Here is a 13272-nt window from a genome sequence, read left to right as displayed (position 1 = left end):
CTATAGAAAAATATATGCCCATAATCTATCTAAAATCACAACAACTGATCCAGGAAATGCTGCCCCCACTTCACACTTGCATCTCATTAGGTCTGAAATGAAGGGGTTTGCAATCCATCCTAGATATTTTCGCATTGAGAAAGGCAGTTTAAAAAAATAATGAACAAAAAGACATCTGAACATCTTTGAAACATTAAGAGACTTCTATTTTGTATTTGCTCATAAACATTTATCTCCCTTCCCACAACCCTTTCCTCCTCTGAAGACACATTTCTACTTGGGAAGTAGAGGGGCTCCCATGACCAACAGTCCATAGAAGCAGAGAAGTCTTTCCGCAGGATCTGATAGGTTTGGGCCCTACCCAGAACCAGAATCTGTTCAATAAAAAGTCTGAAATGGTGGCATGGGCATGCAGAATGACGAATTAATGTCTTTGAATCCTGGATCAGGCATAGCAGAGGCTGAATGAAGAGCTCTCTGTGCCAAAAGAGGACAGTTTTGTCTGTACAGCTGTCATTTCACACATGGAAAGGGAGGAAGGCAATTGACTCAGGTGGAGTTGGACCAGTTTAATGACCACATCTTATTTGGTTCTTCTTTCCTTTCAGAATCGTTTAGAGATCAAGGTTGAGCATCATGGTTACAGTGATCCAAACAACCTGATGTTTACTGAAATTAAAGTCCTGGGTGTGCCCACCAGCGTTCAGCAGGCAAATGTAACACAGAATGGTGCGATAATTCCATCAACTCACGTGCTGTCATATGACAGCACCAAGCAGGTGAGATGCTGGTTATGGGGTAATGACACCTTCACAACTGCAAGTGTGCTTTTAAACCTCTGGAGATCTAGCTGCCTTTTAAATATATATTATTTATATGTGAATATTCATATATGCCTCAGCACTAAAAGGAACAGAAGTACAAAACCTATGTAGGTTAAGATAACCAATGAGAAACATACACACACACACACACACACACACACAAAAAAAAAATTCTTGTAATCCTTGTTGAAAATCCACTGTACTCTGACAAATGCTGAAGAAAACCCAAATGGCATACCATCAAGGTATAGTTACTAATTTTGGGTTGTTTCTTTTCCCTCGCAGGTTGTGACTATCACCCAGCTTCAACTTCATTTAGGACAAAGCTACATAGTGCAATGGAGTTAAAAAGCCTGCATGATAGCATCAGCCACGTTGCTGAATTTTGTCATTGTTTTACTGGCTTTCAGTTTTTATCCTGCCACTTTGGCATCTTAAAATGCATTGTACTTTAAAAACATATTCAGTTCTTATCAACGTATTATGTGTCTAAGAGAGACAGGGTTGAGTATTGTTGAAAGCTAAGTATAAGCTCTCCATATAATTAAAATTTTATGTTTTAAACAGTATTGCACATCAATGTGTCATCTTTCAAAACGGAAATCTGAACATAAAATTCTGCGTTTTCTTTAAGAAGAATTTCTGGCTGACTTCATGCTTTCTCATTTTCACAAACAGGTTGTTCAGCATTCTGCATGCAGCCGGGGCGTAACTCTGCCCACACTTGACTTCTGTCCTCTTGGTTTTAACTCTCCCCATGTAAGCACAACTACTAAGATGTAGTTAAGGGCAGGCAAAGTAAACGCTTTCAGATTTTTGGATTTAGCTTGAAACAGTGTTGCCAGTGGCTGACGTATAAGACACTGACGACCTGTGACAGTCATTCAAATACTTTATATGACTTCAGACAGACATTTGTTTTCCCCAGTGCTGAAGTTGCAAAATTAAACTTGAAGTTTCAAGGTTAACTAACAGACGTCAGACTCCGAGTTTTATTTCACTGAAGTTAATGCTGTATGTTTACTATAATAGCGACTCGTGTTAACAGCTTTCTGTATCCCAAGAGTGCACCATATGATCTAAACAGATTGGTAAAGCATGTTTACAATTAAATTTGATGGGAATAAACTGCTGTCAGAGGTAGTAGTAATCTCTAGTGACTGTGCTTAAAAATCATCTAAAAGCTGCTCTCGCTATGAAATTCTGTAGTAATAGAGCCAAGTAGCCAACATCTTATAAGAGGATTCATGTACTTGCAGGCCTGAATTTAATGGAACTTCCCTGTGAAGTAACCAAATTAGAAATGCAGAATAAAAGAAAAACCCTATAAGACCAAATCCACCATTTTTAATGAATATTTTTGTTGAGAAGAACAAACTCCACTCTCTCTTGAGCTAGTGATGACCAGCTGCGTAAGTAAGCAAAGACATCTCCCATTGCTGCAGAGAGGAGACATGCAGACTACCCAGCCTTTGACCCATTCCCTGTACTGTAATGTGCTATCATTTTGCACCTGCCCAACTGATGTGGAAAATGCCAGGCACAGATAAAGGTTTCCAAGATCTTATTTGTATCTATTTTTTCTTCTTTTTCTATTACTACATTTATTCGGGGAAGTTCATCATTCTGTTTTCTTGGCTTTGTGAGGGCTTGTCAGAGCAAAGCTGAATGTTAGCTGAACTCCGTGTGTCTGGCCTACAGGGAAAGACTTTTACTGAATCCCCAAGACAATAATTCATCAGGAACTCATTCAGATTGAGAAACTGGAGCTTGAAGTGTGCGTTGAGTGCTCTCTGTTGTGTCACTTCCAAAGGACCCAGGCAATGAGCTTCACTACCTGAGGTTCGTACATGCATAGGGCTCAGAGGAGGGCATAGCCCACAGCTCAGTTCAAGAATGGAGCCAGATCATGTGTTTATCAGCTCTACATCATACACATTATACATGCATATACATATACATTATATCTACATTATACATGCATTATACACATAAAGGGCACTAAACCTCACAAGACTATAAGCTCATTATGCTTTCTCCAGTTGGTTTCCTTCTACCACCTGTTTTCATCCTAAGGGTCACAAACAGGATGCATGTTCTGGATTTCCAAGTAAAAGTCATTTTGTTTCTACAGATTTATCGACTCTCCCTTTTTAATTCCTATTTAACTGAGAATACAGAGCATCTTCTGGCAAGGAGTTTAGCAATGCTCCTTCTCACAAAGCAGTTTCAGGCCCACTTTCTCGTGTTCAGAGGAACTGACACTTTTGTTTCATTTGGCATCACTCTCACAATGAAACTAAGCCTATTTAACACTGCTTGTACTTGGCTGTCACTTTAAGAAAACAGTCTGCCTTGCTTTCATTGCATTTGGTTTTTCATTAGTTAAAGAGGAATTAGTGACAGAAGACTGTCAAGGCATAATGAGTTGAACAGTAGTCGGCTGAATCTATTCTTTCTGTGTCTTAGAAGCACAGTGGTTCAGAGCATGCATTCACTGTTACCAGTCTTCAGAACCTTTCCAGGCACAGTTCCTGGGCAAGAGATGAAAACTGGTATATAGGAATTGCTAAGTCATGAACTGAACCAATGACTGAACACTTGGTAAAGGGACACAGCCAGCCCTGGAAGTACAGGTGAAAGCAACTCATCTGTGTGACTGGAAGACATAAAACCAGGTTTCTCCCCTCTCCAAGCCTCATTTAAGTTCTGACTGCTACAAGGGAAGGACCTCTACCTGGAGAGCCCTCCCTCTGTTTTGTTCATCAAGTTTGGATCCTTGGGATAGGTAAGGAAATCTTTCTTTCTTTAGCTGGTTTGTGACCGTTGCCCTTTTTTGGGTGACTTAGAACTGGTTATCTGCCTTTGGCTTTCCCTACACCTGAACAGCAATCACGGATCAAGAGGAGCTGTTTCTGTTTAAGCAGAAGAGTTGTAAATCTTTTCTACCTTAGCAAGCTGAGATTTCTAGAATTAATAAGTCATCAAATTATATAGCAAAATAATACCAGACTGGATAAACTCAAGCACAACTGGCCCCTAAACCAGTTAACAAAGAATATTTTTTTTCCAGTCTCTTCTCCCAGCAGATCAACTTTTGACTCTTTCTCTGAGTAGTTTGACTTTCTAGCACTTAAAATAAATAAATAAAAAACTTGTACAATACCATAGCAACATCCTGAGGTTAGATGTAATCCTGCTGTCAGTTGCAGTACATTCTGCTAGAAAATTCTTACTGAAGGCACAGCATCTTCCCCGGAAGATATGAAGTTCTTTCGAAAATCTTGCTGAACTGTATTGGCTGCTGTTCTAGGTGTTCTGGGTATACTTAAAAAAATAAAAATAAAAAATCAGAGGAAACTACACTTGAAAGAAGTCATAAATATATTTGATATATTAAAATTTTTAGCACAACTTTTCCTACTATTAAAGCACCAGAGTACCTTATGAAGAGCGTAGGGAAGACTAGGTTCTGACGTCTAAGGGGTTAATAGTGCTAAATGCCCAACAGACTGCTGGAAATTGGGAGGGTATAATCAAAACACCACTTGACATGCATCCTGATCAGAAATTGAGACTGAATGTGGCCAGAAGTGGGATACTGGGCAACATGGCTCCCTTTTATTTATAAAGAGCTCTCCATATATGTAATGTTATATGCATATTTACATATGTAAACAAATATGTATTTATATGCATGTGTATATGTTTTATTTCATTAGTAAGTGGAGATCTTCATTATTGAGTTCTTTCCGTTTATTTTTGCTTGAGCTGTTTTGTTTAGGAATTTTTTGGTATCATGGTGACTACAATAGAAGACAGTAAGATTAGACCAGGGCCTTTCAGGTACATACTAATACCCATCTTCTGTCTCTGACATGGGTCATAGCATGAGTACAGTTTCATTGACTAGACTAAAAGAGAGGCAGCTTTGAGATTGAATCAAGGTCAAGTGACAGGCTGGTGGGCATTATAAAACTGTGTCTCCTAGCTGTGTGACTGGGAGAACTGATCTTTTAAATTTTTTCTTAATCTTAGTATGTAAAGGGTATGGGAAAGTGTTTGTGCACAGTCTTGGTAATGCTGAACTGATTTTACTTAGAAGGCTAGAATATGTATAAATCATGGTTTCAGGCAGGTAAATGAGAGTGTGGAAGTACCAGCCACCTTGTCAGTGTGGAAGGGAAAGAAATAGATAAAACCAATTAATTCCACCATTGTAATTCCCCAATCAGTCTGTTCAACCTTTTTTTGCTGTGTCACCTGCTTGATCTTAGTAGGTAGTGAATGTCACATCGGTTCAGAACATAAAACCCAAAGATTAATCACAGTGACTACAAGTCCATGTCCCCCTTTTCTGTCTACTGGTTTTGTTTCAGGTACCCTCAAGCAAATGCTCGTGCATCAGTACCTTTGATTCCCTGCATCAGAATTCATTTCTCTACCACGTTCACAATTTTAACAGTGTTAAAGGCTTTCAGACGTGGGATGAAAGAGCTAACAGCTACACAGAAAGGTTTCCTCTCGCAGACAATTTTCTCTTTACAGTGTTCTTTAAAAATACAGGTTTCACAAAAAAGTTAATTTCACAAAAAGGTTGCTACATTCTCTTCTCTTTATGTTTTCTGTGTTACTTTATTTCTGCATGTTAAAGGTGGCTGCAGAGTCGTCATAACCATTCAACCTAATGGCCAGAGCTCTGAGTAGAGGATCAGCAGACAGGATGGAGACAGCTTGCAGCAAAATCTATTCTTGGCATAAGGTATTTGGATACATCAGAGAGGATGAGGAAAAAAATTAGCTAAGTACAGCAACTATTCTTAATGGTGGTTGTGCAGATCTCCCCAGATTAAGGTCATACTCTTCTGAAAGATGAACAATTGTGTTATCACTATAAGAGAGCAGTTGGGTACTAAGAAAATACCCAGGCAGTACCCCTCAGATTTTCAGGTACTGGTGGATAATCTTGACTACATTAAAGAAATTAAATACTTTCTTTCCCACCTGGTTTTATGCTTACTGTTGCACCAGCAATGGTGTCAGAAAAAAACCCAAGTTCCCAGATGAGCATGAGCCATGGGCCAGCCATCACAAGACTGATGGAGGTCCATGGCCGTTCCACTTGTGGACAGAACATCACCTCTGCAATGATGGGCAGCACAACCCTCAGCACTACATATTTTAGACACAATTATCAATCCCTCCACCTGTCATGGAGGAGATAATGACAGGACTGGCCACCCTGTCTGGCCTTCCCAGAAGTACTGTTTAAACACCTTTCATATGGTTTTCTAAATGCTGTAAAGCCCTGCTGGTTATGTGCCAGGCCAAGGTAGGGTTTTTGTTGGGATTCCCTTCTGTCCCACTGAGAAATCGCTGCTTGTGGTCTTTGAAAGCAGAGAAATGGCAGAAGTGTGTATTCATTTCAACCTTTTTCCTGCCTACATCTGAAACAGCAAGCGTACTGCACCTGTGTGCAGTCATCTGTGAGGTTCATGTTAGTAATTTATCTTTGTATTTTAAATATGGTTACATGGCTGTAATAATTAGTGCTATTCAGAGTTAATTACCTTTCTAATGCTTTGAAAGTGGAAGAATCCAAGGATTCCCCAGCAATAAAACACATGAAGCACAAGCTTGGAAATAGCTTGGAGCTTTCTTCCTAAAAATCATAACGTGACGAGTGCTATTGAGGTGACGGGTGTGTAAATTACATCCTTGCCAGATGAGTGGCTGGAGGACGTTTTCAGAGGAGTGCACAGCAGTAACCACAGGGTAAGTTACCTTAAACACATTCTGACTGAAAACCTATGGACACTGCAGCAAAATAGCTGTCTTAGCAGGATACTTGGGGGTCAGAACCTCAGCCTCCAGGCTGCAGGGCCAATTCCTGCAGTGTCACACCTGACATTATTGCTGTTTGGGGAGATGACAGATGCTACAGATTTCAGCTACTGCTCTGTTACAGCATGTGCTGCCTAAATAGTGGCTTTTATAAATGCTTCTGGTTCTTGCAGACTACCATGTAATCTCAGGATGCTTTTTTAATTTTTTTTTTTTGCCTTTTGGAAGGTACTGCTGAATTATTATCCTTTCTCCTGCTGTGTGGTACATCTGAAGGATATCAGCATCAACTTACTGAGTGCAGGATCTGCTCTGTGAGTGCAGTCCCCCCTGCTTTCACTGTAAGGGAGGAGCAAGCTGCAGCCCAGAGGAACCCTGAGGCATCGTGCTCCTGTTCAGGTCAGTTTGCCACAGAAAATCCCAATGAAGCAGATGAGAGGCTGGGAGCTCTGGCACCTTCCCGCAAGCAATTCTCTTGCTCTCATTTGCACTACATCTGGTATCAGATCTATCTCCATGAAATTATCGTATTTCAGTAGGAGCTCTCATGCTGCTAAAAATTAGTGACAATTAACGCACACTTGGCTGGGCCTGTTCCAGTGAAGCTGCCACACACACATGCATTTCACTGAATTTTTCCTTGGTGTTGTGAAGTAGCAGCTGGAAAGTGACATCCAGCAATATGGCGGGTGCATGGTCTGCTAGTGAACATGACTGCCCTTCCACCATTCAAACCTCTGCACAGCTCTGGCACAAATTGCTGATCTCTCACTTGGAAAGTGGAGTTATCACTTTCCACCTCCTTATATTTGATGTATCTCTAGGTGGTGAAAAACGTGGCTTGCTTGGATGATATAAAGCTTCTCCCAGCTCCAGTGAGGGGCAATACTATTTGTATTTTCATTCTGTTTTATAGGAATCTCTTTTTCTTTATTTTGGTACTATCAGCTGATGATTTGGGGGGATTTTGCCCATCTAAAATGGGCAAAAGATGCTACACTTTCAACAAGGAATTCGTACATTCCTCATTTTACTGAATAAGCTAACCTCATTCTTTTAAGGATTAGGAAAGTCTGGTGATGTTTTCACTGGTATTATTCACGAGTACATTGCAGTACAAACTACTATGAATTTTAGAACAATGATGAATTGAAATTGGATTATGGAAAGGGAATTCAATGGGAAAGAATGCTTCAAAGTGTCCCATGTGGACTGTGGTGGAAAAGTCAGGTGTTTAAATATACAGTGGGTGCACCAAAATTAATGCCTCTTAGTTATTTCCACGGAAACTTCAACAGATACAAAGAGCAAATTCTTGATAGAGCAAATTCTCTGCTAAAAAACACTGTTTTTTCAACATAGTTGTCATACTAGTTATGAATATTTTGTATTTTACTCTGTAAAGTAAGGTTCTTTTACTTGTTATGTTCCAAAATTCAGTCTTTTCAGTTGAATATTTTGTGCACAAGGCATTATGGACATAACATTAATTATATTACAATAAATTTAGAAATGCTCTCTGACCAATGGTTTCCTTTTAACATTTAACTTTTAACATTACTTGGGAATATGACTTAGTGATGAGTTGCTATTAGGGTAATACGGTTAGCTTGCAGTTGGACTTGATAATCTTTAAGCTCTTTTCCAACCTGAGCTATTCTACGATTCTCTTGAGACCTTCCAGGCAGATATAGGGCAGAATTTACTTCCGCTTATTTGGTTAAAAACCAAATAATCGGGATCAGCTGTCACTAATACATTCCAGTTATTTTAAAAACTGAAGCAATTTGTTTTGAGAACTCAGTGCAGGAAAGGTAAATAGCAGTGATATTCATGTGGGCTGACTGAAAACTAACTGTTAAAAGTTATTTTGTTAATTATTGTTAATAATTATTTTCCACAAATTGCTTCTTAAAATACCAGGAATAGATTTATTTGTTTATTAACAATATGGGCAGTGTTGGATATGGTTGTGTGGTCTTGACCAACAGCTTTTCATGGAGTATAGAGGAAAAAGTCAAGTTTTGGAGAGGTGAAAGGAACTCTGTGGTTTTCAGTTTTGGCCCTGGAAGCAGTCCTGAGGATTTTGTCCTCCTATGGCCTTCTCACGGTTCTTACCTTGATGTGCTCAGGACTGGGGATAAGCAATGGTGTTCTCTTCCTGGTAGGGCTTTGTCATCCAGATGCCCTCTCCAGACCTGCTCAGCTTCTCTGTGCACCTGTAGGAGTATGAAAGTCTGGTCCAGGTGAGTTCCTCCAGGTTTGTGGCTTTGTTTGCTGCTATGGGAAGAGTAGGCCTTGGAGGATCTACCCTGAAACACAGAAAATGCTCGAGTGCTACTTAAGTTTGACCGTTTAAGCCTAGGGGTAGTCATGGATTAGATATGTAAGATGGGATATGTAAGATGATGCAGCATCCTTCCAATTGCTTATATTTGTGGATTGCTCTTATAACAAGATGATATCCAAAGGCCTAACCAGAATTAGTCACTTTCTTCCAGCAGGGTCAATCACAGGCTTTTCTGATGTTTCAAAATTCTGTGTTTTCCCAATATTCAATAATGAATGAAAGAAAATGGAACATCCTGCACTGCATATACAAACTCTCAGATTAATTTATTGCTATTCAATATTCTCCAATTCATTTTCTATTGAAGCAAGCAGTGATGCTTTGGAAGCATGTTTTGTTATTTTTTTTTTTTAATACCAGGCAGCTCTTGTTTCCTCTACAAGTTTTCATCTGATTCCTTTAATGAAATTCCTCTCACAATTGAGCTAATCTCTCCCTCAGCTCCTCCTATTCTCATTTTCACTGCAAGCCTTTCCTTTCTGTTCGCTCTGCTGCTATCAGTCTGGAGAAAATGCTTTTAAGGGTTCTACCTATTCCACCTCTAACTTAAGAAAAGGAAATATTTTCATGCCACCTCTGCACACTGCAATTTTAAATGGATCTAATCAGTTCTGCCCTCCACCTTTTATAACTCGAAGCATTTTCAAATGAAAATTGAGATATCCCATTCTTCACCGATAGCCTAATCTCTCACTCTCTTTCCTTATAACATTTCAAGTCATAAAAAAAGTTTGCCTGACTTTCAGAACTTACCCACAGTACGAAAGCTTTTTCCAAGAGTTTTAATTGAAGCCAAACATCTATTTAGGTTAACGTGTCCTATCTTCAACTTGAATACAGTAATTCCTTTTTGTATTTAACCTTTGATCAGCTGCCTACCTTTGAACTCTTGGATAGCTACCCCGTTCTTGTATCCTTGTCCTATTTCTCCTGTAACTCTTGCATAACTACACCTTATATCTTATGTGAAATAGCTTCTTTTTTTTCCCCATAAGGATAGTTTTATTCACCTTGTTTACTCTTTAGTTTTTGAATATAACCACAGAAGAAATCTTGGGTATAATACTAACGAATGGAATGGAGTAGAATAGACTAGAGTAGTTTGGTTGGAAGGGATCTACAAAGATCATCTAGTCTAACTGCCTGACCACTTCAGGGATAGGGTTGGGCCAACATACTCCATGTGCTGTGGTCAGCTTGCCCAGAGCTTTCATTTGACCCCACTGTCTAAATTAGAGGTCCAGTTGGCACTGCCTGTCAGCAAAGAGCAAAGTCTATTACTAGATTTACACCACTTCTCCACTCAGAAAACCCATTCTGCATGGACAGAATACAGGGAGAGTGGCCAAAGGGATCATTCTTTCCAGTGGGAGCAGAGGGATGAAACATCCCACTTCCTGCTGCTGTGCTTTTAGGTTACTCTCTTTGGGTGACAGACACCGTTAAAGACGTTCCACTTTTCTGCTGGGACTCAGAAAATTCAAGATGACTAAATCAGCAATAGGAGTTAAAACGAAAACGATGACAAACTGCTTATTGTGACTGGCACTTTTTTCAGCATTACACCTGCTTATGTCTGTCTTTTCTGCTTCCCTCTGATCCTGCAAACAATCTCTGGTGATGTAAGAGAGGAAAAAATGACAACTGGGTTGTTCTGGGTTTCAGCAGCCTTTATATACAAATCTGAAGCGTGTTTCTCCTGGTGACAAGTGTCTGGATGACTGCTAATGCAAAAAGGGGCTGCACAGAAAAACAGCTCTTAAATTCTCAGACCGAGCAGCCAGAGTACTGTGACATGCAACCAACTGTGTCACTTAGGTAAGAACCAATCCCAAATTATCTATCTATTATTTATAGAGAGGTTCTGTTAATGAACTGTAAAAATTCTGTATCTAATAGAAAATATTCCTGCCGACATATCAAGTTTCCCTTTAAATACCTAATTTAATTATTACTCAAAAGAACACGTGGTTATGCAAATAATACAAATATATTAACATAAAGCAAAAAAAAAAAAAAATTCCAATCAAACGTTAAAGTACAATTTCAGCATGGTCTGAAGGGTTTTTTTTTTGCACAACTTCACATATTCTAACCTGATAATTATCTCAGGTCTAAGTGCTTGCATTTAGTGATTTTTACTTTGATACAAGCTCAGGTAACAGAATCTTAATACCTTTTGGGATGAATTCAGAACAGAAATTCTGAATAAATTCACTATGCATTGACTAGTAATATCAGTCCCATCTTGCTCAAAGTTTCAAACTACGTTCTGCACTGATTGAGGCAATTTATAATGAATGTGACAGTTTCAGGCTTGGTGCACTTATCAAGGTACTTTCTCTCTTTGGAAATACCCTTTTTCATCATAAATCCTACCCCAGTTTTTTTTACTGTCATCTCCCACGTGGAGACTATTTCCTTACCTAGTACACATGTAAAAATAAATAGAACTCTGCTTATAAAATTGTTCATGAATCCTTCCACAGAGACAATTCTTTCTCAGAGGACAGTGCTGCACATAAGGACAGCAGACCCGGAAGGATGAAATGATGTGAAACAGAACTACTGACTGAAGTCTCAGTGTGTTTTATCATAGAACATCCTACAGGCAAGGCTGAATGTTTCAATTCAAAAGGTATGTTGAATGCAGCTGGAGATACCACCATTCTTTCTGCGTGTATCTCCCTTTTTCCCCATTTGTGTGATTGTGTGTCAGCCTCTGAAACAATTCCAATGTGCTTTTCTTCATTTGTGTATCGACAATGCAAGGAGACTTTAAAATTTCCAAACTCTGAAATAGAAACATGGAGAAAATGACTTGCTTCTGGAACAACCCAATGCTGAGGTGACTTGAGGAGCCTTTCTGCCATAGGTTAACTGGATTTTTCCCTCTGCTGTCTGGTAAGTTCACAAGTAAGCAATAACACTGATGGTGAGAGCTGGCATAGGTTGGGGGTGTTGGCCACCAATGGAAGTTCTGATGTTTTCTTCACTAGCAAAGCTCCTGACAGAGCTTGCTACACGCTCATGTCATCTTAGCATCTTCTTAGCATCTTCATAGAATTCTATGATTCTATGATTTCTGCATGGCAGCACCCAGCAAACAAAGCAGAAAGAGACGTTTTTAATAAAATAGCGAGAAATGAAACTACTTCTGAAACTAAAGGATATTAATAAGATGATCATTAATGAAGGGTCTTATTGAAACTGAAAATGCATGCTAAATAATACTGCTGAGGAAGATAATTGGGAGTCTGGCACAGCAAAGTTAACTTAAATCCCTTTTTTGAGCATCTTATGCTGGTTGTGTTTTGCTCAAGAGAAGAGCTCAGAGGCTTTTAGGTCATATGCTGTATTTCATTGGGGCAACACCTCAGGTCCTCGTGCTTGGAGCAGAATTTTCTAGCATGCCTTAAACATGATTCAAGTGTATTAACATTTCTGAGATGTGGCAGGTCTGGGTGACACAGTGGTAAGGAACACTGCCTACATACCTGAAGTTACAGTGCATAGGAGTGCAAGGAATGTCAGCATGTAGTTAAAATCTGACCCAGTCATTTTTACACCTGAAGGTATGCTTATAAACATGGTTTAGCCAGGCTCACTCTAAACAGACATATTATATATAAATAGAACTGCTCATTAATATCTTATGAAAAGAATTTTGGGTCAGGTTTTTGTCTCATAATGCATTTTAATGCATTTCTTATCAAGCCTTGCACTACAGTCCTGGAGAGTTAATTCATGCTTTCCTTCTATTCAATATTTCCTTGCAAGGGAAGAACAAAAGTTAGAATTATCCACCTACTGCTAGATAATTCCTTTGAGACTTTTATTTATTTATTACTAATAGATGTTAGTGAATATCCTTTCCAGCAAACCATAATGCATATTTATGAGAATACACATAAATATATGGGTGAAAAAGGAAATGATTTTTCCTTAAACAAAGGAAAGAAAATCAAAATGAGCTTTTCTTTTAATGACTGTGCACTGAAAATGTCAAAACTTAAAAGTTATGCATTTCCAACATAGATTGTGTGAAAGTTCCTTTACATATTGAGTAATGAATCATAATGTCCTGGGTTTTTTGTTTTTTGTTTTTTGATTATTTTATTTTTTTTAAATTGTGTGGAAGCAAAGTCCCAGAGAGGAAGTATTTCCAACTGTTAGAAATGTGGATTGCATATTCATGTGTAGCATATACCTTTACAAAAAGTGTCTATGATGTTAAATATTTGCTCACAGAGA

The 13272-nt window shown here is 38.9% G+C and overlaps 1 protein-coding gene and 1 long non-coding RNA gene across 5 annotated transcripts in view; one reads left to right on the top strand and one right to left on the bottom strand.

Annotated features, from left to right (window-relative positions):
• Positions 1 to 3293, top strand: part of SI (sucrase-isomaltase) — a 77982-nt gene extending 74689 nt beyond the window's left edge. For all 4 annotated transcript variants that reach the window (XM_048955401.1, XM_048955399.1, XM_048955400.1 and 1 more), the window contains 2 exons: positions 609 to 779; positions 1110 to 3293. In XM_048955401.1, the coding sequence (XP_048811358.1) occupies positions 609 to 779; positions 1110 to 1172 (234 nt within the window). In that variant the 3' untranslated portion in view covers positions 1173 to 3293. The remainder of the gene's footprint in view (positions 1 to 608; positions 780 to 1109) is intronic.
• A 160-nt stretch (positions 3294 to 3453) lies between these two features.
• LOC125697810 (uncharacterized) lies at positions 3454 to 9858 on the bottom strand. Its single transcript, XR_007378944.1, has 3 exons — positions 9772 to 9858; positions 8787 to 8980; positions 3454 to 4151 (listed from the first exon to the last, which is right to left on the bottom strand). It is a non-coding gene; the product is annotated as an uncharacterized LOC125697810 (long non-coding RNA).
• Between the last annotated feature and the right edge of the window lie 3414 nt (positions 9859 to 13272).

Source organism: Lagopus muta, chromosome 9 (genome assembly GCF_023343835.1).
Source record: "Lagopus muta isolate bLagMut1 chromosome 9, bLagMut1 primary, whole genome shotgun sequence".
NCBI lineage: Eukaryota > Metazoa > Chordata > Aves > Galliformes > Phasianidae > Lagopus > Lagopus muta.
The sequence above is the reverse complement of the archived record's forward strand: the minus strand, read 5'-3'. Positions and strand labels throughout refer to the sequence as shown.